This window comes from Carcharodon carcharias, chromosome 15 (assembly GCF_017639515.1).
Source record: "Carcharodon carcharias isolate sCarCar2 chromosome 15, sCarCar2.pri, whole genome shotgun sequence".
Lineage (NCBI taxonomy): Eukaryota > Metazoa > Chordata > Chondrichthyes > Lamniformes > Lamnidae > Carcharodon > Carcharodon carcharias.
The window spans coordinates 23,274,342-23,297,520 of record NC_054481.1 but is presented as its reverse complement, the minus strand read 5'-3'; the positions used below and the strand labels follow the sequence as shown (position 1 = coordinate 23,297,520).

The window sequence follows — 23,179 nt, the reverse complement described above, 5'->3', positions numbered from 1 at the left end:
AATACTAGTCTAGTGATAATATCACTGTGCCTCCACCACCTCCCATGATCATCAAAGTCTAGTAGTTTCTAACCAGCCCAAATTCACATTCGAACCTGAGAAAGTTCATTCTAGGCATACCTGAGGCAGGACTTTGCCCTTGGTGGGAGCGGGAGGGGTTGGTCGGGAAGCCGACCGCTGCCTGCGATTGGCACTGCACTGTGATTTTACGCGGGCGGGCCAATTAAGGCCTGCACAGCGCTGAACGCGAGCGGCAGCGCTCAATGCTGCCTGTGCAGGCAGGGGGAGGAGGGCGAGTGGGCCTAGCATAGGACTTCACGCATGCGCGCGGAAGACCGCTTCAATCTCCGAAGCATGGAGCTGCCTCAGGGAGACGAAGCGCTATTTTTAAAAAAAATGTAATGAACAAAATAAACAAAAGTCATAAAACATGTCCCCAGAGTCACACGAGCAGAGACATGTTTTTAATTCAAGTGTAAAAAGCTGCTCGGCCTTTTCGCTTGCCCGCAAAGTTGGATGGGCAGTGACAATTTGAATTTAATTGCCTTTTTAGTGGCCTTGCTAGGTCTTTTAATTGAAAATATCGCGGGACTACACGATGACGTCAGGATGCTCGCCCGAGGTCATCGCTCGTCATTTTATGCTCGGCTGGGTCGGGTGCCCACCCGCCCACCAAGCTCAATATTCTTGCCCCCGGTTTCTTTCCATGGCACCAAGACTCCCACCCCTGACTTCCACTTTCTCAAGAGCTGCACCTGATCACAAGAGCAGGAACCTTAATACAAATTAAAAAGAATGGAACAGCTATTGTCTAAATGAAGGACAGCTCAAACATCCTTTCTTACACTTTGGATCATTTACACTTTTCCCCTCTTGCAGTTGGCTCTTAATAATGGTGTGCTCCCAACCTCCTCTCTCTCTCTCTCTCTCAAATTGGTTAAGAAAAAGAAAGACTTGCATTTATAATCGCACTTCTCATGATCACTGGATGTCTCAAAGCACTTTGCTGTCAACAAAGTACTTCTGAGGTGCAGCCATTATTGTAATATAGGAAATGTAGCTACTAATTTGCACTCAAATCCCACAAAAAGCAATGTTATAATAGCCAGATAATCTGTTTTTCTGATGTTAATTTTGGGATAAATAATGACCAGGACACTGCGAATAATTCCCCTGCCCATTTTTAAATAGTGCGTTGGGGTCTTCTATGTCCACCTTAGACAGAGAGGAGAGATCTCAGTTTAATGTTTCATCTGAAAGGCGCCACCTCGACAATGCAGTACTCCCTCGGTACTGCACTGGAGAGTCAGCATTGATTTTTGTGCTCAAGCCCAAAAGTAGGACTTGAATCCGGAACCTTGTGACTCAGAGGTGACAGTGCTACCAACTGAGACACAGCTAACACTCTAGTTACACCCACTTGCTTTACAAAGGGATACAGCTATTACATAATATAATGTTGAGTCCTTAAAAAATACGCTTCACTAATAGCATTGCCCCAAGACATTCCCTGGTATCTATATAACATACTTAAAGTCTTGGATTTAGTATGCCACTTGTAAGATTTACATTTAAAATTACATAAAAGGTATAACAGAAAAAACATTTGATTAACAGATCTATATCAGTGTTTATGCTTCATAGAAGTTTCCTCCTATCCTAATGCTTTCTTGCTCATGTTTATTTAGCTTCTCCTTGAATGAATCTATACTCTTCGCCTCATGCTAGTTGGCTAAATATTTGCCAGGATATCAGGTACAACTCCCCTGTTCTTCTTCAAAATAGCACCATGCGACATTTATGTCCACCTGAGAACAGACAGGGCCTCAGTTTAAATGATACATCTGAAAGATCGTACCTCTGACAGTGCAGCACTGATATATCTGAAAGATCATACCTCTGACAGAGCAGCAGTAGAGTGTCAACCTGGATTTTATGTTCATGTCTCTGGACTGGGGCTGGTTCCCATGATCTCCAGACCCAAAGGCAAGAGTATTATCAACTGAGCCATAACTAACATTAAGTTGTACCAGTAAATATTGACCAAGAATCCAACATCAATCCATATTAATAGGTTTGTCATTAAAATCCATATAACCAATTCAAAGTATAACAAACTTGAGCATCTTGGGAATATTTCACTTACATCAACATTTTAACAAACTGCAAAAATCCATGAAGCATTTGTGCACACCCAGCTGGTATTCACTCAAGGACTCTGCAATCTAATTTCAAACTTGGAATTAAGAGAATATATTTTGCAAGTGCTTTTAAAAAAAAAAATTGAGCAGCCTGATTTGAAATCTTGAGTGGAAAATTACAAGTAAAATTTAAGGCAACAGAGACAGTTAAAAATTCCAAATTTGATCAGAAGATTTTGAAAACCATTGGAGGGTCTTGTCCCAACATTTATCCCTCAACCAACACTCAAAACAGATTTTATAGCCAATTACTTCACGGCTGTTTGAGAGCTTGCTGTGCACAAAGTTTATAAATACTTTTTGAATGCTCGTTATTAAAATGATATATTTTTTTTAAAAATGAAGAAGCCTTTAAGACTTAACGGGCTAATACGTCACAGCTTAACCATACAGCCAATTCTTCTTACATATTCCAGCTTTGTCGTTGAATTAGGTCAGTGTTCCGGTAGGAATTACTCTCCCCCGTTAAACATCCTTGCTGCAGCCTTGCTGCATGCAAATATTATGGATTCTAAAACAAGGAAGACCCTTTACAGGGCTAACAAGAGATTTGCTTACCTCACAGTTGCCTTGTTCAGAGGATCTACACACAAAATATTAAACTTTCCCCCCCCACCCCCACCCCAAGGTGCCACTAGACCTTTTCCAGTTTGCCACAATAAACCTTCTTCAGAAAGTCAGCAAAGCGGCCAAACTTGCAGATGGTACCAAAATAAAAATTGGGACAGTGAAATAATAAAAGCAGTTACAATTAGTGAGGAGCAAGATACACAAAGTGAACAAGAACAGCAGACCACATTTAGTGCAGAAAAGTGCAAGGTAAAGATGGCTGACCCACATACTGGTACTGAAATAGCCAATGCTGAAACCAGAAAGAGACTTTGGAGCCTACATAGACTCCACATTCAGCTGGACCAATACAATCTAGATTCAGTCAAAGCAATAGGATCCAGAACAATAAGCGAAAAAAGTCAGGCTCAAACTGCACAAGGGTCTGATTGGATTGCACCTTGAGCATTGTGTCCAGACATTCAAGTCTGCCTCAGCTCATCTGCTACCGAAACCCTCATCCACGCCTTTGGTGCCTCGACTTGACTATTCCAATCTCTCCTGGTCAGCCTTCCATCTTCCACCCTTCATAAATTTTTCTCAGGTTCCTCCACTGCCTCAGCCCTCCCCATCTCTGTAACCTCCTCCATTCTGACAACCCTCCAATGCCTCTGCAATCCTCCAATTCTGGTCTTTTCTGCATCCCCAATTTTAAAATTGCTCCACTATTGGTGGCTGTGCCTTCAGCTGGCTAGGTTCTAAGCCCTGGAATTCCCCTTCTAATCCTTTCCACTTCTCTTTCCTCCTTTGAGATGCACTTAAAACCTACATCTTTGACCAAGCTTTTAGTAATCTGTCCCAATATGTTTGATTAACACTTCTGTGAAGTGCCTCAGGCCTATTACTCCATTAACGGTGCTATATAAATGCAAGTTTTTGTTGTTGCAGGCAGTGCAGAGAAAAGGCACAGGGTATAATTCCTGCCTAAGTCCTGCTATAGCTTTGGTGGAGGATAAGGACAAACAGCACAGGCTGCTGTTTGTAACAAAACCAGATGTTGGAAATACTCAGGTCAGGCAGCATCTGTGGGGAGAGAGAGGAACAGTTTCAGAAAAGTTCAATGACCTTTCATCAGAATTGGGAAAAGTTACAATGGTTTTGAGCAGGTGATAGGCGAAAGGGTGGGGGGGGAGGAAAAAAAACCCCAAATGGAAGATCTGTGATAGAGTGGAGGCGGGAGAGATTAAAAGACAAAAGGTTTCATGGTGTAAGGGATTAATAATGGGATGAGTAAAGAAAGAAAAAGATGTGACTAGGGGTGATGTCAACGGCAGGTTCCTAAAAAGCTGGCGTTGGAAAGCAAAGGAAACGAAATGAGAGAAACAAGAGAGGGGAAATAAAACCTGCAAGCAAAAAAAAACACAAAACAAAACAGGGTAGAGATTACGATTTAAAATTGCTGAATCGAACATTGAGATCAGAAGGCTGTCAAGTGCCTCATTGAAAGAGGAGGTGCAGCTCCCTTGAGCTCACACAAGTTTCATTGGAAATGCTGCCGCTGTTTGTCCCGGCTCTTGGGGGTTCGGTTGGTTGCTGGCTGAATTTGCAGCAAGACATTGGGAGAACTCCACAGAAACTGTAACCTCCGAATCATACAAAACTAGGCCTCTTCAGCCCTCCAGTAAGGAGGCCTCAGAGAGGGATTTATGTTGTTGTTGCTGCTGGTATTTTATTGAGGTCCATAAGACAGTAATAAACAAAAACGTGAAAAATCACTCAAAAGTAAATTGTGGGAGTAGGTCAAAGGTTCAAGACTCGAACAAGCTAGCACCAAATCTGGGGCTGATACCAGGAAATTCTTCACACAAAAATATATTTTTCCACAATTTGGAATGGTTTCTAGAATAAAATAAAAGCAAAATACTGCTGATGCTGGAAATCTGAAATAAAAAGAGAAAGTGCTGGAAAATCTCAGCAGTTCTGGCAGCATCTGTGGAGAGAGAAACAGCTAATGTTTCGAGCCTGTCTGAAGGGCTGGCTGAAGTCACATCGACTCGAAATGTTAACTCTGTTTCTCTCTCCACTGGTACTGCCAGACCTGCTGAAATTTTCCTGCATTTTCTGTTCTTATTATGGAATGATGTCTGATAGGGCAGTGGATCCCACGAGGAGCAATGAAATAAGTGACCACATAATGATGTTAGTTGAATGATAAATATAGTGGCCAGAATGCCAGGGGGACCTCTCCTGCTCTTCTTCATACTGTGCCAGCAGATTTTGTTTTACAGCCACCTGAACAGGGCAACAGGGCCTCAGTTAACATCTCAACTGAAAACCAGTACCTCCAATAGTGCAGCACTCCCCAAGTACTGGTGCTAGGAGCATTAGCCTGAATTATCTGCTCAATTCTCTGGTGTGAGGTTCAAATCCAGAACCTTAAATTTCAGAAGAGGGTGTTACACACTAAGCCAAAGCTGACACCTATCAAAATAGGACAAATGTCAAACTGCAGTGGTTTTGTTGCCTTACATATTTTAGTTTTAAATCGATCACTTCATTGTGTGATTCTTTCCTATATCAGGGTCACAGTTACCGCATCAATCAGATGACCTTCTAGATGGGGCTTGGTGATCTAAGCTATGTGGTTGATGTGCTTGCTGTCTACCTCTCCAACTTTCCATTCTGCCATATTACCCTTCACAGGGCCCTTAGTCAGGGGAATCAAATACAACAAGCCATTCGACAGGACATTTTGGACTACTGCCCACACATTTGACTGCTCCTGCACCTCTCAAGAGGTTTCCTTGTCCCTGTCCCCATGAAGGAAAATAATAGCTTAGCTCAAGTCAGTTAAATGATTGTCAGAGTGACACCATTACCACACAGGATTAGGGTATAGCGAGGGTCAAACACTGGTGTGGGCTGAGAGAATTGGTCTGAGCTACCAACGGTGAAAGGGGGTGGTGGCACCAGCATTGATGTCGATGCCCTGTTCCAGGAACGCAGAAGAAGAAAACAAAAACAAAGAAGCAGTTTTTCCACAAACACCTCACCCGTACGCAAATGACCTCCTGTACCCAGTGAGAAGGTGCCAACTGCATACATAAAAGGAAAAAATTCAGCTTGACTGTGATGTTTCCTCAAGTGTAATAACCTACCAGTGCTTACCAGCCACAATCCTGATGCTGAAGTCCAACTGGCATGAGAGATGGAGAGACCCACAACCAGTGTGAATCCTGCCTTTAGGAGCATGTTAATGGTATATTAATTGTGTTCAAATTGTATGCATTCACTGCAGCCCCTATAAATAGGCACAGACTGAAACTGTGGTTGTTGGGTTAGGAGCTGTATGCTTATCATGTGTAATGTAATTGAACTACATTTACCTTCTCCATGTAGGTTAGCAACAAATCTGCTTCTGTTATGTTTCTTTTGGGCTGTAACTTAAAATCTGATGACCTTTATCCTAAACTTTAAAAAAAAAATCACGTTTTGCTTTCTGATAATTTTAAGGTGTGCATGATCAAATATTGTCAAGTATAAAAGAAAAGTTAATCATTTTTGACACGCGACAAATAAATATAAAAAAGGGTAAAGATTGGCTCCAGTTCCATCCTTCAACTGCTGGCTTTCTGGAATAGAACACAGGGAAGGTTGGGTAAAAGTGTGCATCTTGAAAACTGGGTGAACCTCCTCACACTCAGGTTACAGGGCATATACAGCACAGAAGGAACTAATTTTGACACTGGAAGATTAGAGCCTTGGTGGATGAATAACACAGCTAAAGCTTTCTGGCCCTCAATTGTAGTGGTCCTCCTGTATTAATGGAAACTTGAGCTGTGTTGATCATGTATGTACCTCTAATTAACTTTTAAAAATTAGTTCATGGGATATGGGCATCACTGGCTAGGCCAGCATTTATTGCCCATCCCTAATTGCCCTAGAGAAGATGGTGGTGAGCTACCTTCCTAAACTACTGAAGTTCATTTGTGCCTGTTCAATCACTGAGCTATTTAAAGCACGTTTTTGGACATAACTTGCAGTCTGAAATAGCTGGATTGCTAACTTTGTAATGCTGCGATGTGATACAGACTCCACTATTTTAAGAGGGTCTGGGGAGGGGACAGTACTTTAATAGATTGTCTGGAGCCAGCTCCAAAATGAGAGCAATAAACTCACTCTTATTTAGATCTGCTGACATTTCCATTAGATAGTATCAATAGTAAGGCTGCAATTGTAGTACAGGTTGAAAAATTGAAAAAGCTGTACTTACAAGATATAGAACAATAGACTTTCAAACTGCCCTATAATGATGTGATGCTATCCTAATCAGCAAGTTCAATCTCAGCCTTGATATTCAGCTTCCTACTCTCTTCACCTACCACTTTCATCTCAACCATCACCCCACCCCTGCACCACCATCCCTCCACCAAACCCCACAATATCTTCACATGGACCTTTGCTCTTTTAATTGAGTTCCATTTACACTATGAATACTGTGGTGCAGTGACTATGTTACTGGACTAATTCAAGTCCCACTAGGCCAACAACAATAATTTGCTTAGAACGGTTCTGAAGAAGTCATACAGAATCAAAATATTAACTGCCTTTCTCTCCACAGATGCTGTCAGGCCTGCTGAGTTTTTCCAGCAATTTTTGTTTTTGTTTCCGATTTCCAGCATCTGCAGTATTTTGCTTTTAACGATAATTTGCATTTATATATTGGCTTTAATGTAATAAAACCTCTTCGAGGCAACACCACCGAAGCATTATAGAACAAAACTTGCCACGGAGCCACGTATAGAGATATTAAGCCAGGTGACCCGAAGAGGTAGGCTTTACAGAGCATTTTAAAGGAAGAAAGTGAAGTAAAGATATAGGGAGGGAATTCCAGAGTTCAAGATTAGGCTGCTGAAGGCACAGGCATCAACAGTGAGCAAATCAAATTTGGGAAATTCTCAATTTGCAGAACAGAGATCTTGCCGTGGGTGGGGAGGAGGAGGAGGAGGAGGAGGAGGAGGAGGGAGGAGGAGGAGCTCACAGCAATAGAGAGGACGAGGTCATGAAAGGGGTCTGAAAATATGGTCAGGAATTTTATAAACTGAGGCATTGCTTGATTGGGAGCCAATGCAGAACAGCGAACACAGGAGTGATAGGTGAACAGGACTTAGTGCGAACTAAAGCACGGGGCAGCAGAGCTTTGAAAGGCCTCAAATTTACAGAGGCTAGAATGTAGGAGACCAGCCAGAATTGCATGGGAATAGCCAAGTCTAGAGATAATAAATGAGGTCTTGTGGCACAGTGGGTAGCACCCTGCCTGAGCCAGAAGCTCCAGATTCAAGTTCCACTCCAGGGCTTGGTGGCTAAGAAAGATGTATTCTTAATGCAGCCAAGCAGATATCAACTTGTAAGTCCTTCCAACATATGCCAATGGTAGGAGGTAAGAGTGGGGTCAGCTATGTGATGGAAAAAAAATTCAAGCCTCTACCATCACAGTTCATAGGCCCAGATACACGATGCATGCGAAAGTGTGTTGCCGCAGCAACCCTGACTCCCTGGGAGTGCCGGCTGCCTGGAAGGCCGGTGTGGATCAGATTGGTGCCAACAGCACATGGGTCAATCCCTGCCCTGGCTGGGGCAGATTTGGGACCTGCCTCCTTACCTTACCTGTGGAGGAGGTCATGGCGCTGTGAGTCAGACCTTCTTCAGTTCTCTGCCCAAAAGAGATTATAAAAGGTGCGGATGACGTTTCAGCAGCAGACGAGCTGAGGTAAGGTCAAAGTCAGGCAATGTTAAGGAGATGGAAACAGGTAGTCTTAGTGATGCCACAGATGTCTGGTGGGAAATTCTTCTTTGGATCAAAAATGGCACCAAAGTCGCAAAGAGTCTGGTTTACCCTCAGTCAGTTGCCAGGGAGAGGGATGGAGTTTGTGAAGGAGTCCAAAAAGCAATGGCTTCTGTCTTCCCAGATTTGAAAAACATTTTTTAAAAAGTGGAAATTACAACATTGGGTGTCAGTGGAAATGATCATGAAGCTGCAATGTTGTCATGGAAACCTAACCCATTAGCAAATATCTTTTGGAGAAGGAAACTTGCTGTCCTTACCCAGACTGGGTTAATGTGTGACTCCACTCCCACACCAACGTGGTTGACTCTGAACAGACCCAGCAAGCTATTCTTGGGCAATAAATGTTGGGCTTGCCAGCAAAGCCCACAGCCTGAGAATGAATAAGCGAACAATCGCTTTTGACAATCATGGCAAGTGGGGCTGATTTTAACCCCATCTTTCCTGGGGTTATGACCTCTCCAATTCCTGTGGGTTGTGATTTTAACCTGCCTTTTTGAGCAGGAGAGAGGGAAGTACACCCTGCGAATACTAGCATATATTTGGCTGTAATTTTAACCCAGGGCTTGAACAGGGATGGACTGCTCCTCCGGGACCTATGAGGAAGCTATGGACCACTCTTACTCAGTGTGTTCCTCCTCCTACCCTGCCAGTTGCATGGCAGGACCTTCTACACTGCCTCTGGTGTTATTCCAAATAATGCAAGTCGCGCATCATGAATTCAATGCACCTCTTTATGCAAAGGGTGGAAAATGTTTGAAATAATTTGGAAGCTGGGTAATGAAGTCAAAAATATAGCTGAACCTCAAATGGAAACACTGGGGTAAATAGGAACAGGAGAAAGCCATTCAGCCCCTTGAGCATATCCCACCATTCAAGGCTGATTTGTACCTCAGGTCCATTTACCGACCTGTGCTTCATATCCCCGATAATCTTACCGAGCAAATATCTGTCTGTCAACCGCCAGCACCCACAGCCCTTTTAAGGAAAGAGTTGTAGATTTTTCACAACCTGTGCGTGCCATCTCACCAGGCTGATGGGCTTTGGGCAGCCAAACAGTCAGCTTTCAATTTGAATTTTATGATACTAAATGATTAAAATAATTTGTAATATATACCAAACGGCAATTTATTTCTCCAGTCTACTTTAGGGAAAACTAAAGTTCAATGTTGGAAAAAAAAATTGGCTTGCGATTGATTCTGCCTTCTGCTCTTAAAAAGATCTGGATCACTCTAGCTACAGCACATGCCACATCACAAAGACAGAGGAACATGACAGGAAAACATCCCACACTCTGAAATGTATAGTCTTCTCCATAACACATGCTGCCTTTGAGAACAGTACAGCTTTTCCAGTAATACTTACCTGTCAAACTTTATTGCATCATGTCTTAATGGTATCCATATGCTACACCTACCTCCATTCCCATTCTACCCGCTCTGGGTAGGCACCACTGTGGCACTGTTCCACATAGCATTAGCTGCACCAAGATCTCTTTCCCCACTCTCCCTCCTCAAGTCACCAGTGCTTGTGTCTTAGTCCCATCCCCAGGAGAAGTCCAGTTTCCTACAGAGGCCATGAACTGCCACCCAATTCTTTCATCCCAGGTTCTATCCCACCCACTCAAATGCTCACACATTGCAGAATTTCCTTGTGGTATTACCACGCATCAGCCTCTTCCTATAAAACTCGCAAACCTCCAGCTCCCGCCCAATGCTACCATGCCCTGTACCCCTCACTGCTATTGGCCGGAATCCTGAAGCACCAAGAAGTTCTCCCCGCTCCCATAATCATACAAAATCTTCATACCTTCAACATAGTTCTAGTAAACTTACAACTTAGCCCTGCGCCAGCTAAGCCCATAAGCATCCAATCCTGCCAAGACACCCAAGAACCCCCATACTCACCCTCATCGTGCTTACCTGCCTCATACTCAGCTGCAACCTCGATCAACACTTTCCTACTTTCACCCTGTCCATTTTAAAAGGAATCGTGATAAAATTGGATACATAGGTAAAAAGCATAGGCAATCAAATCAAGATCACTGATACACAATTTCCATGCTGATAGGGTCAAACTCCACGATGTGCCTAAAAGCACTGATAACACTCCCACAAAAATGCCCAATAAAAATGCAATTTGTCAAACGTGCATAGATTTCCCTCAACCAAGGAGGTGGAATAGGGACTGAGGTCCATTAGATCAAGTCTGCCTCACACCACTTCCTAGATGGGTGGTACTGGGTTAGTACTTGATATAATGACTCAAGCGAATTGAAAGCAGGCATTCCTGATTTCCTCGCCTTGATTTCCTCACTTTTGTGTGCTCAAAGGAACCAGGACCTTGGGGCTTGTGCTGGGAACAGATTGGGCTGCCCACTCCCTTGCTGCCCACTCCCTGCCTCCAGCAATCCCACCCACATGTTCCCTTCATTGGTTGCCCAATATGTCCATCCTCACTGGGTCCCGCCTTCCCATGGCCAATTGGAAAGTGAATTGACTGACCGTTTCCTGGTGGGATAATACTTGACCGTCAGGCAAAGGGCATTTCTTTCTCCTCACTCCAACGCTTAGCTATCTAAGAATCAAAACTGTTCAAAGAAAATGAAATTCCTGATGGTTTTCCTCCAGGATTTGCAGCAGTGTCCTGGAGATTTAATTTCGGTTCCTAGAGATTCCAGGTCCATCCTGGAGGGTTGACAACTCTACCAGAGGATCAGGGATTCTGTTAACATAGGGTAGAGGCCTCCTGCTGAATCCCTAACCTGGAGATAGGTCCAGAGAAAAGGTTAGTGTATTCCATGGACAGCTGCACATCCTCAGCACCTTAGCTACAATGGCACTCTTCATGTATATTCCTGGCACAGTAAATGCTGACAGGTTACTCTAACATGGAAGGCACCACAAATCCCAAAGTCCAGATCCATACTATCTGATGATCCCTGGAAAGTAATAGTGAATAGGGACCAGATCGTATTTAGCCTCTGGGTATCACCCCCACCCTCGTCCCCGTCCCAGACTTAAGGGTCAAGGCCCATTCTAATGTTGCTACAGCCATTCCATTTCTGCACAGACCCCAGATTAAAACTGGGGCTTTGCTGCCACTTGTGGCTCAGTCAAACAGCAGATGGTGGATCCATCATAACCGTACAATCGATGGGCACCGCTTTAACAAAATAAAAAATGTAAAGCATGCTAACAACTTTCAGGACAAATAAAAATGGCCCAAGAAACACAATGTAGGCATTTGCATGCTATTAAAATATTCAAAATCCAGTTTGTTGCTGAAGGAGAGCAGCTGGCAAATTTAATTACACTGGCCTCATAGCACTTAGAATTTACCAGCACAGAAGGAGGCCATTCATTCCCTCATGCCTGTGCCAGCTCAAAGAAAGGGCTATCCAATTCATCCTACTCACTTGCTCGTTCCCCATAGCCATACAAATTTTTTCAACTACATATCCAAATCCCATTTGAAAGTTATTATTGAATCTGCCTCCACCACTCTTTAAGGCAGTGTATTCCAGGACATAACTTGATGTATTAAAAGAAAATGCTCATTTCCCCCCATCTTTTTTTCAAAAAAAACTAATTGCTTTAAATTCTGTGTCCTCTTATTATTGAGCCCCAGTGGAAACAGCTTCTCCATAACATCAAAACTTCTCATAATTGTGAACATCACTATCAAATCTCCTCTTCACTTTCTCTGTTCTAAAGAACAATCCCAGTTTATCTAACAGGCGAAAAGTGGACAATGCTGGCTTGCTGCACTAGAGTAGCTCTCATGGATGAGGCCCAATAGCTGATTTAATTCCAAGGAAATTTGACTTTAAATGTATCACTAGCATCAAAACCACCCAGCGATTTTCAGTGATGCAAATCTGACTCTGCAGAACTTTCCTACTTACCACACCGTTCCTTCAAATAACATTTGTACAGATCTTTATCTGTGACAAACTGCGTATTACATTTTTAAATTTACAGCACCAGAATGACTGTATCTCTCTTTAAAAAAAAAAATGGAAATACAAATGCCTATATGCTCACGAGGGAGGGATGTGAGAGCACAAGGGAGGGATGTGAGAGCACAAGGGAGGGATGTGAGAGCACAAGGGAGGGATGTGAGAGCAAGTGCGAGATATAAGTCCACAAAAGGCCAAAGTTCTATCTGCACGCTATTCTTAATTCATGTGTAAATATTGCTAGAGTTTCAGAAAGGGCTGTAATATTAGAGAGCCAACTGATCATTAACTGAATTTACTCCCTGCTTGTTATGCTGGCTCCATTTTACAGCAAACTGGCTGCAATGGAATTGAGCAAAACAAAAAAGGTGAACGTATGTAACAATATGTGAATCCCTCAGGACTCTGCATAATAACAGCCTGGTTTTCAGCTTCTTCATTGGAGACAAGATAGTTTCCCCTACCTTAAACAGCAAGATCAAAAAGCAAGAGACTGCAGGTTGAGGGGCTAGCCAGCCTATGACCTGCAATCTAAATGTGTCTTCACTGTATTTTTGTCATTCAGATGTTTAATGAAAAATGACATTTAAAAAAAAAATTACATAGCAACACATTGATCGTGAAAGCCACGAAGCATGGTCACTTTTGTTACAGCAGAAATGTGGCAGCCTATTTGTGCACAGGAAGATCCCACAAACAGCAAAATGATAGTAACTAGATGTTGGTAGGGTTGATATTGGCTCCAAGACACCAGGGAGTACTCCTCTTGATCGTCTTCAAATAGCACCAGACTAAATCGATAGCCCATCTGCTGCACCTACAACAGTGTAGTGCTCCCTCAGTGCTGCGTTTAGAGTGCCAGCTTTGATTTTGTGCTTAAATCTCCAGAATAACACTTGAACCCACCACTCCCTGACTCAGAGGAGTGTGCACTACTCACTGATCTGGGGACGACACATACAGTTTTAAACTATGTCAAATTTCCTCCAATTAAATATTGCAAGACTGAAGCCATTGTTTTCAGTCCCCACACCAAACTCTGTTCCCTAGTCACTGACTCTATCCGTCTCTCTGGCAAAAGTCTGAGATTAAGCTGGCATGCTCTCAACATTTGATCCAAAGATGAAATTCCACTTCATATTTGTGCCATCATTAAATCCATCTATTTCCACCTCCATAATATCACTTGACTTCTCCCATCTCAGCTCACGTGATGCTTAAACTCTCATTTATGCCCGTCATCTCTAGGCTTGACTATTCCAATGCATTCCTGCTGGTCTTCCACATTCTACACTTTGTAAACTTGAGGTTATCCAAAGCTCTGCTGCCCGTATCTTAACTCGGACACCCAGTCCCCTATCACAGCTCTGCTCATTGACCTATAATTGGCTCCTGGTCAGCAAAATCTTGATTTTAGCTCTGTAATCTCCTCCAACCCCACAATCCTCTGAGATACCTCCAATCCTCTAATTCTGGCCTCTCATGAATCCCCATTTTCAATGCCTCCAGCATTAGTGACTAAGCTTTCAGCTGCCTTGGCCCCAAGCTTTAGAATAACCTCCCCTCCTCACTTTCCTCCTTTAAGTCTTTCCTTAAAACCGAAGTCTTCGACCAAGTCTTACTTGGGGTCACCCGACTCAACATCTCCATTTATTTCTCTGTGTCATACTTTGTTTTATATAGCTCCTGTGATGCACACTGGGACGTTTCATTCAGTTCAATATAAAATAGAGTTCCTGTTGTTGATGTGCAGATACGGGAATTGACAGTTTACCTGATCTCAGCTGGGGTCACTACATTGAGTTCAGTGACTCTGGACTAGGAAGGGGAAAATCTGCCAGAGCTTCCGCTCCTTACCTATGCCCCATGGCCCTGCTGCAAATGTGCATATATGGAGGCCAAGTTCAGACAGAGTTGGACCTGGTGCCTATAATGAAGAATTAGCACCCAACGCTCAATGCCCATAATCATAGCTGAAGGATAGCTACTCAAGGACTCCAGAAGGTGGTCAATGCCTTTGGAACCTTATCCCAGCAAGAGTCAGCACCTTTAGGGAGAAAGATGAACCGGAAGTAATCACAATAAAATACCCTATGTACAGGAACTGTAGGCTTCTCGCGTAGGGCACATGTACTGTTTTTGACTGAGTGTTGCATCAAGGAGCCTTAGCAAAACAGAAGTCAATGGAAATCAGAGGGAAAATTCTCCACTGGATGAAGTCATATGTAGCACAAAGGAAGATGGTTGTGGTTGCTGCAGGTCATCAGCTCAGTCCCAGGGCACCACCATAGGAGTTTGTCAGGGTAGTTTCCTAGGCCCAACCATCTTCAGCTTTTGGTCGCCTCCAACATAAGGCCAGAAGTGGGGATGTTCACCAACGATTAGTGTTCAGTATCATTCACAATTCCTCAGAAACTGAAGCAGTCTATGCCCACGCGCAGCAAGACCCAGACAACACTAAGTCTCAGGCTAATAATTGGCTAGTAACATTTGTGTCATACAAGTGCCAGGCAATAATTATGTCCAACAGCATTATTATTGCTGAATCCCCACCATCAACATCCTGGGACTCAACATTGACCAGAAATTTATTTGAGCAACCACATAAACATTTGGCTACTAAATCAAATTAGAGGCTGCATATTCTGCAGTTAGCAACTCACCTCCTTACTCCCCAAAGCCTGGTCATCATCTACAAAGCACAAGTCCGGAGTGCGATGGAATACTCTCCGCTTGCTTGGATGAGTGCAGCACCAAATACCACTCAAAGCTCAATGCTATCCAGGATCAAGCAATCCGGTTGATCAGCATCCCATCCACCACCTTAACTATTCACTCCCTCCACCAGTGACAGCAGTGTGTACCATCTACATAATGTACTGCAGCAACTCACCAAGACTCCTTCAAAAGCATCTTCCAAACCCACAACCTCTGCCACCTGAAAGGACAAGGGCAGCAGATGCATGGGAACACCACCACCTGCAAGTTCCCCTCCAAGTTACACACCATCCTAACTTGTAACTATATTTCCACTCTTTCCACTGTCACAGGGTCAAAACTTGAACTCCCTGTCTAACATGTGAGAGTAACTACACTGGACTGCAATGGCTTAAGGCAGCAACTCACCACCATCTTCTCAAGGCCAATAACGGATGGACAATAAATGCTGGCCTTGCCAGTGATGCCCACATCTTACAATTGAATAATAGAAAAATATTGTACAATAAAATGTGTAGTGTTTGCATAAGCAATGTAAAAAATTCATTCGGCTGCTGCACCAATCACAAGCACCATTTGGCATTGTGAGAAGATGCTCTTAATGGGGTACAAGTTCCTAGAACATCGATATTCTATCCTGTTTCCATATCAACTCCGTCCCTCACATAGCCTGTTCTTTCTTTATCCCCTCATGCTTAATGGACAGTGTGTGATTTTATGGGTTGGTTGGTAGAAATGTTCGTTTACAATTATTTATTTTCATGTTGCAAAATAGCAGAAATGAACGGTCAGATCCAACAAAGGGACACAGAGGCAGATACCTAATTTACAAGCTGTGTTTGTTCTCTTACCCCTGCCCAACCCTCCCCACATGGCTGTACTGCACGGGAAGAAATGTCAGACAAACAGGAGGCTAGCAGCTTTGTGACATTACCAAGCAAAGTTATCAGGCAAATTAACAGTGCAATATTTAGGTGTCTTAGGAGGCTCAGTAAGTAGCACAACTCACTCCTAAGTCAGACAGTCATGAGTTCAAGTCCCGCTCCAGAAACCAAAGCAGGTAATCTAGGCTGACACTGAGGGGGTACTGCACTTTCAGAAAAAACATCAAATCAAGGCCCAAATTAAACAAAAATTGCTGGAAATACTCAGGAGGTCTGGTAGCACCTTTTGGGAAAGAAACAGAGTTAATGTTTCAGCTCGATGACGACCTGCTGAGCTTTTCCAGCATGTTCTGTTTTTTATCTGGGATTTACAGCATCTGCAATGTTTTGCTTTTGTATTAAACTGAGGTTGGTCTGTTTCTCTCAGATGGAAATAATCACGTGGCACAGTTTGAAGAGCAGCAGCAGAGTTCTCTCTAGTGTCCTGGCCAATATTCATCCTTCAATAAGCATCACTAAGACAAGTGATCTGGTCATTATCACACTGTCATTTGTGGGAGCTTGCTGTGTGCAAATTGGCTGCTGCGGCTCTTACATTACAGCAGTGACTGCACTTTGGAAAGTACTCCAATGACTGTAAAGCATTTTGTGATCCCTGGAGGTCGTGGAAGGTGCTGCAGAAATACAACGTTCTTCGTTTTCTACTAACACTGCTTGCTCTTACATTCAAGTGGTTGATATGCATTCTTACACCATGAGCTGGGGCAGGAATTGACAGTGAATCATCCATTAAACAAATAAGTAGAGAAAGGCTATCGATCTGACAGCTTTTACCTAGTGCATATGGTGAATTCATACTAATACATTAACTCCTAAAGCCTTCGCCGACAAGAACACAAAGATAAACAAAAAGATATTTCCATAGCACGCCATTCATCTGGTAAAATGCCAATAATTGACCTTTAAGGCAGCAGAATGAATGATTTTCATAAAGTCAATAACTCTTTTCAAGAGTATATATTGCATGTTTGAGAGATCTGACTTTGTAGCTGTCCGGTTATTATTAACCGTGAGTCTCGACTTGACTAACTACCCACTAGAAGCTGTAGTACATTATTGGTGGAAATCAGGCAGTGGCTTTCTTTGCCACTTTGCCTCCTGTGACCCATGGCTCTAGCACTGCCATCATCATCCATGTGGCAGTTATGGATGATGCCATCCATATCCAAAAGCATATGCATTTATATAGCACCTTCAATGTAGTAAAATTTCCTAAAGTGCTTTATGAGAGCAATTATCAAACAAAATTTGATGCCAAGCCACATAAGGAGGTATTAGGTCAGGTGAATAAAAGCTCAGTCAAAGAAATAATTTAAGGAACTTCTTAGAAGGAGGAAAGGGAAGTAGAGAGGCTGGGAGGTTCAAAAAAAACAAAAGACATGATTTGCTTTCCAAAAATAAAACATTTTCAGGAACAAAAGCAAAATATTGCTGATGGAAAACCGAAACAAAAAACAGAAAATGCTGGAAATGCCCAGCAGGTCTGTTTTTATCTAATTCTCATGAATATAGACATCTCCAGAATGACCAGGCATTGTTGCCCATTGCTAGCCACCCTGAGAAGGCCTTATTAAAACAGGGGTTTAAGGATATATTGTGCGTATGGGGAAGCGGGCGGAAATGAGCGCCTGTCTATTGACCTCCTAAAATCTATAGACTTTATACAAACTGAGCTTGGAGTTGTCTAACTACAACACTTCAATTTTTTTTTGTCAGCCTGCCAAGTACATTCAACCTTGGTGGTGTTCCAACTTAATGACCCTTAGCCCCTATCCTATGCTTTACTGTAATAAGAACAGTAATATACTGGCAAATCAGGGGATGTGGGAAGCTATGGCTGAAGATCTCAAATTATAAAACTAGAAATGTGGATGGCTCCTCATTTATCACACAGTTAATAATTTGTAGCTTGACCGGGCAAATGTGAGTTTGAGCACCTCATCGAACATCATAATTTGTCTTCCAGCTGGTGACCGTCAAACAATTTGCAATTCATGAAATGCAGTATTGTTGACATATTCACTATATAAAAAAAAAGCCCAGGATATACAAGCCCTTGAAGCTCAGCAATCCTATTTGTGCATGTATGTCTTATTTTCTGGCTGTCCTGTTTGAATTTTATGGTCTTGGGGGATTTGGAAAGCACCATTTATCTGTGTCATCTATGGATTTGAGTTACTCACCAGAGAAGCCTACAAGAAGTTTAGACAGCTCTGTTTTATGGGAAAAGACCCCACCGTTGCATATTGGAAGATTAGTTGCTGTCTCAGAGAACTAATTTTCCCAAGAGTTTGGAAGAATTTCCAAGCATTTTTTTTCCTAAATTTGAGCTACAGATTTTTGAACTGCCTCCCCAATAGGTTGGTGCAACTAGTTTGTTATTCCCCCAGCAGTTGGTATGACTGGGTTTTCTACTTCTCCCAGGGGTTGATGTTGCTTTTTTTTTATTCCCCCCAGCAAACGCAGATGGTGGAAATAGATTCAATAATAGCTTTCAAAAGGGATGGGCTAAGTACTTTAAAAAAGGAAAAGTTTGCTGGGATTTGGGGAAGAGCAAGGGAATGGGAATAGTTGAATAACTCTTTCAAAGAGCTAGTGCAAGCATCGAGGTGCTATGAGTGAGACAAGGCCACTGTTTAATTGAGCATCCTGTTTCACGAGGGTACAGCTAGGAGCATCGTAAAGCAGATAGCACTTGTGAGGCTATCCAATACTAAATTTTAATTCTATTCGTAACACACAGATTTGATATTTTGAATTTATAGTGGCAATAAACCATCAGGTATGCTGTGTGCCCAGAATTGTATTTGTGCCATCAATTAATTCACAAGCCCTAACAGCTTCCCACAAGCAGAATTGTTCCTTCAGTATTAACAGTGGTTCAGTATCGAATCATTCTGAATTTGCTTTTTCAGTTAATTTGATACAAACAGCTCAGATTTTAATTGAATTACCATGTGTCGTGCTTTGCAAATGTATTGAAATTTCTCCAGGGGAATAAAAGAGAAACATTTTAAATTCGATCCATGAAAAATAACTAACACTAATTTCTCCCTGGGCTCCTTTCCCCATCCTCCCACACCACCCCACCACCACCACCCCCCCCCAAAAAAAAAACATCTTAATTATGGCTCAGCTATGATTAAGTATTGACGTTGCTGTTTACTCTTCGCAATGCTTCTGTCTGGAAGCCCTTTACTGTACTCTATCCTCGGACACAAGTCACACCGATAGCAAAGTGCAACACCCGCTCCCCCCACCCCAAAAAAAATGCACGTTTATCAAGCGGCTAGAAAGTGTAGTATTTCTGGAAGACCCCGGCCCCTCTTGGAGAATTGGGGCTTTAAAAGAAAACCTTACGTTACAGTCATGGCCAAAGGCCACATCCTCCAAGTGCCAGGTTTTACAGACTACAACAACATCAAAATCGTATTAAATGTCTCTCATGTCACCGACACTGGAGACCGCCGTGGAGGGACACCTGTAACAGGGCTCACGCCTGGGTGGCACAGCCGAGCTCTGACACACGCACTCCACCCTGACTTGCCACGTTAAGCAAGAAAAGTGGAATGTCATTATTAGTCCGGAGAATAAAGCAGAAGGCACGCCCCAGAATTTCTGGGGAGAAGAATCAAACGCTCCATCCGTGATCTAATTGTGTCCATCCTTTTGCAGATAACCCCGTGATACAGAGACACACACACACACGCACACACACAATGTGTGATTTTTTTTAAAAAATGCCCCCCCTTTTGCGGATCCTGGCCAGTTGATGCAAATTCTCAATGATAATGCGACTGCCCTCCCCTGCTTCACAGGTGTTTGTCAGGGTGGCAGTGAGGAGGTGCCCGCAGATGGGGAGCGAAGTCCACATTTAGTACCTTCCGCAACCCCCCCTACCCCTTGCTTGCACCTCTTATTACGAATCAGTCCAAACCACCACCTCCCCCCCTCTAACCCCTGTCTCTCGAATGCTCCAGTACTTACCCGGGGCACCGCAATCCGCACACGCCTGGTTCCCTGGATTCAGTAGCAGATCCTGTAAAAGTCTCTTGTTTCTCTCGACCGCCATGCTATCGAGTCAGCAGCAACTGAATCTCTTCTTTTTTATCAATATAAATCTCCCTCGCAGGACTGAGCGAGCTGTAATTTCTGGTATTTTTTTTAAAAAAAGGGGGGAAAAATTATTTTTAAAATAAAAGGTTGGATTTGTCCAAAACCTTGTGCTTGGGCTAGGATTTCATCCTAAGCCACTTCTCTGGTTTTTGCATGTCGGTTTAAAACAGATGAAGAGGGGCAAAGTGGGGAGGGCTAGCCCAGCGCAGCACATCAAAACTTGCTCTCTGGCTTCTCACTTGTACTTGTTCCGCATTCTTGCACCGGCGAGGAAAGTGACCACCCCCTCCCCCCTCCGCCTGAGATACGCCTTAAAAGCTCCAGCCCGACCTCTAGTGGGAACCAATCAACTCGCCTCCGCCGGCACATCCCAATTATTGGTCGAAATGAAGTCATCCTCATCTGCAATCTTTTGTATGTGTGTGTGTGTGTGTGCGCGCGCGCGCTTTGCTTTCAATCCTACAAAGGATTCCCATCTCCTCAAGCACCTTCACTGAAATCGAGTATGGTCACACTGTTCTAAGCTGCTGCTTGTCCTTGTTCGGGATTTCTAGACTGAGGGTTGCCTGATTTCCCCCAAGTGTCCCCATCCTCCTACAGTCTACACAACCATCAGCTCCTCATCGCCTCTTGATTTGCCTCAATTCTCAGTGGGTAGCACTTTTCTGAGTCAGAAGATCATTAGGTCCAAATCCTACTCCAGAGATTTGAGCTAAAAACAAAAAACTGCGGATGCTGGAAATCCAAAACAAAAACAGAAACAGAAATACCTGGAAAAACTCAGCAGGTCTGGCAGCATCGGCGGAGAAGAGCACAGTTTACATTTCGAGTTCTGTTGAAGGGTCATGAGGACTCGAAACGTAAACTGTGCTCTTCTCCGCCGATGCTGCCAGACTTGCTGAGTTTTTCCAGGTATTTCTGTTTTTGCCAGAGATTTGAGCGCCTCATTCTAGGCTGGCGCTCCCAGTGTTGTACTGAGTTGAGAGACTGCTGCACTGTTGGAGGTGCCAGCTTCCAGTTGAGGCTTTAAAATAGGATCCCGCCCTTTCAGGTTGCACATAATAGATCCCATGACTGCTGTTTCCAAAGAGGAGGTGCTGGGAGCTATCCCTGGTGTACTGTCAATATTTATCCTGCAACAGGTTACAGGTCATTACCTGATCACTGTTTGTGGGACCTTGCTGTGTGCAAATTGGCTGCCATGTTCCTTACATTGCAACAGTGAGTACATTTCTGCAAGTACTTCATTTGGCTGTGAAGCGCTTTGAGGCGCCTTGAAGAGCTTGGTAGAAGTTGTTCTTCTGAGGAGAGCCTTCTCCACTATTGTCAGAGATTAGCGGTGTGTCAGTGGATGGCCAGGCTGGTCTTGAAGCTATAAACCAGACAGTTACATTTATTTTTCTAAAAAGACCCGAATCGAGGACTTTGGTCACCCACTTTGATCATCCTATTCATCGTCAAGGTCACCCACACCGCACAACTCATCTCTGCTTTTGCTTAGGTGCCTCTGTTGCTGAAATCTTGAACAATGCTTTTGTCTAGGTTCAATGGTGGCCATTTGGAGTGTCCTCACCTGGTGTTAATGGGATAGTAATGGCCTTTAAATGGGGTCAGTTGCCTCATTGTTTTATTAACACCGGTGATGTGGCTAATGACATTTTGAAAGGGGCCTATAACAGGTGTCCAAAGCGTCTGCCTGTTTCAGACAATAGGCTCCTTTTGATACAGAAACTGAGGCGATTATGATGTAAGACACCATTTGCCATTCAGATCAATGCTGGTTGAAGTCTGCGCCACGCTCACTCCGACCAGTTCCACAGGCAATGGAACCAAATAGGCCCAGCCAAATGTAGGTGTTGGGTTATTTTGGGAGTCCTGCGGGAGCACGATTTGTCAGGATCCCTACCCTCCATGATCGCAACACATCTCTCCCCATAGCTCACCTTGTTGGTGATTGCCCTACAGCTTGCTTGTCAGATTGAAATGGGGATCTGGGGCCACAAAATGGCGGCTCACCTAATTTCTGCCAGAAGGGGCGGCTCACCAGTACATTCTGCCATTTGGTCACCCAAAATTTGAAACCCACCCCAGTTATTCCAATTCCATCCCCCACCAGGACCAGATTGTCCCTCACAGCCACACCCCCACCCTGCCCCCACCATGGCGCCTGTCACCAATGTATTAAATTTCAACTTTTCATTTTCACATCGGTCCATGTTCCACCATATTTCCGCAGCCTCCTCCAGCCTGACGTTCCTCCTCTCCTTCATCCTTTGGTCTTGCAAAGCTGGCCTTTTGTGTTCCTTGCTCTGCAATATTGGTAGCAGTGCCTTCAGATTCTGGGACCTTGCTGTTCAGAACCTCCTTTCCTGCTCCTCCCAAATTTACTGCTCCTTTAAAAACCTGCCTGAAATCCTACTTTTAGTCCCCCTGTTAATCTCAACGCACCCCACCTCCCCTGCCCACTCCCCAACCTCACAATCCCAATACTCAGCTCCTATTTCTCTGTCTATTTTCATCTGTATAAGCTGTTGTTGACTGAATTGGCTCTGGAGACTATTGCCCATTGTTCTTCGTACTTAAAAACCTCCAACCAAACTGCTGTCAGGCTAGACCCCGAAACGTGGTTTCCAAGCATGTGATTTTGGTTGAAAATCATGGGTGAGGGAAGAACATGATTATTCTCCTGACTTTCACTTGATCAGCTAGTGCCAGCAGGGAAGTCTTGGGAGCAACGTTTGTGTTTTCGTGTCTGATTAATTTTAAGATAATTAATGCCTTCCTTGGAGAAAATATGCAAGGGCTGGCCTCCCTACTATTATAATATTATTTCCTGTATTGATCT

General features: G+C 43.5%; 1 protein-coding gene across 3 annotated transcripts in view; it reads right to left on the bottom strand.

Annotated features, from left to right (window-relative positions):
- Positions 1 to 20,597, bottom strand: part of LOC121288545 (arf-GAP with dual PH domain-containing protein 1-like) — a 138,683-nt gene extending 118,086 nt beyond the window's left edge. For 2 of the 3 annotated variants that reach the window (XM_041207128.1, XM_041207129.1), the window contains exon 1: positions 20,206 to 20,592. In XM_041207128.1, coding sequence (XP_041063062.1) covers positions 20,206 to 20,290 — 85 coding nt within the window. In that variant the 5' untranslated portion in view covers positions 20,291 to 20,592. Of the gene's footprint in view, positions 1 to 20,205 lie in introns of all 3 variants that reach the window. The other variant, XM_041207130.1, reaches the window with a different exon arrangement.
- Between the last annotated feature and the right edge of the window lie 2,582 nt (positions 20,598 to 23,179).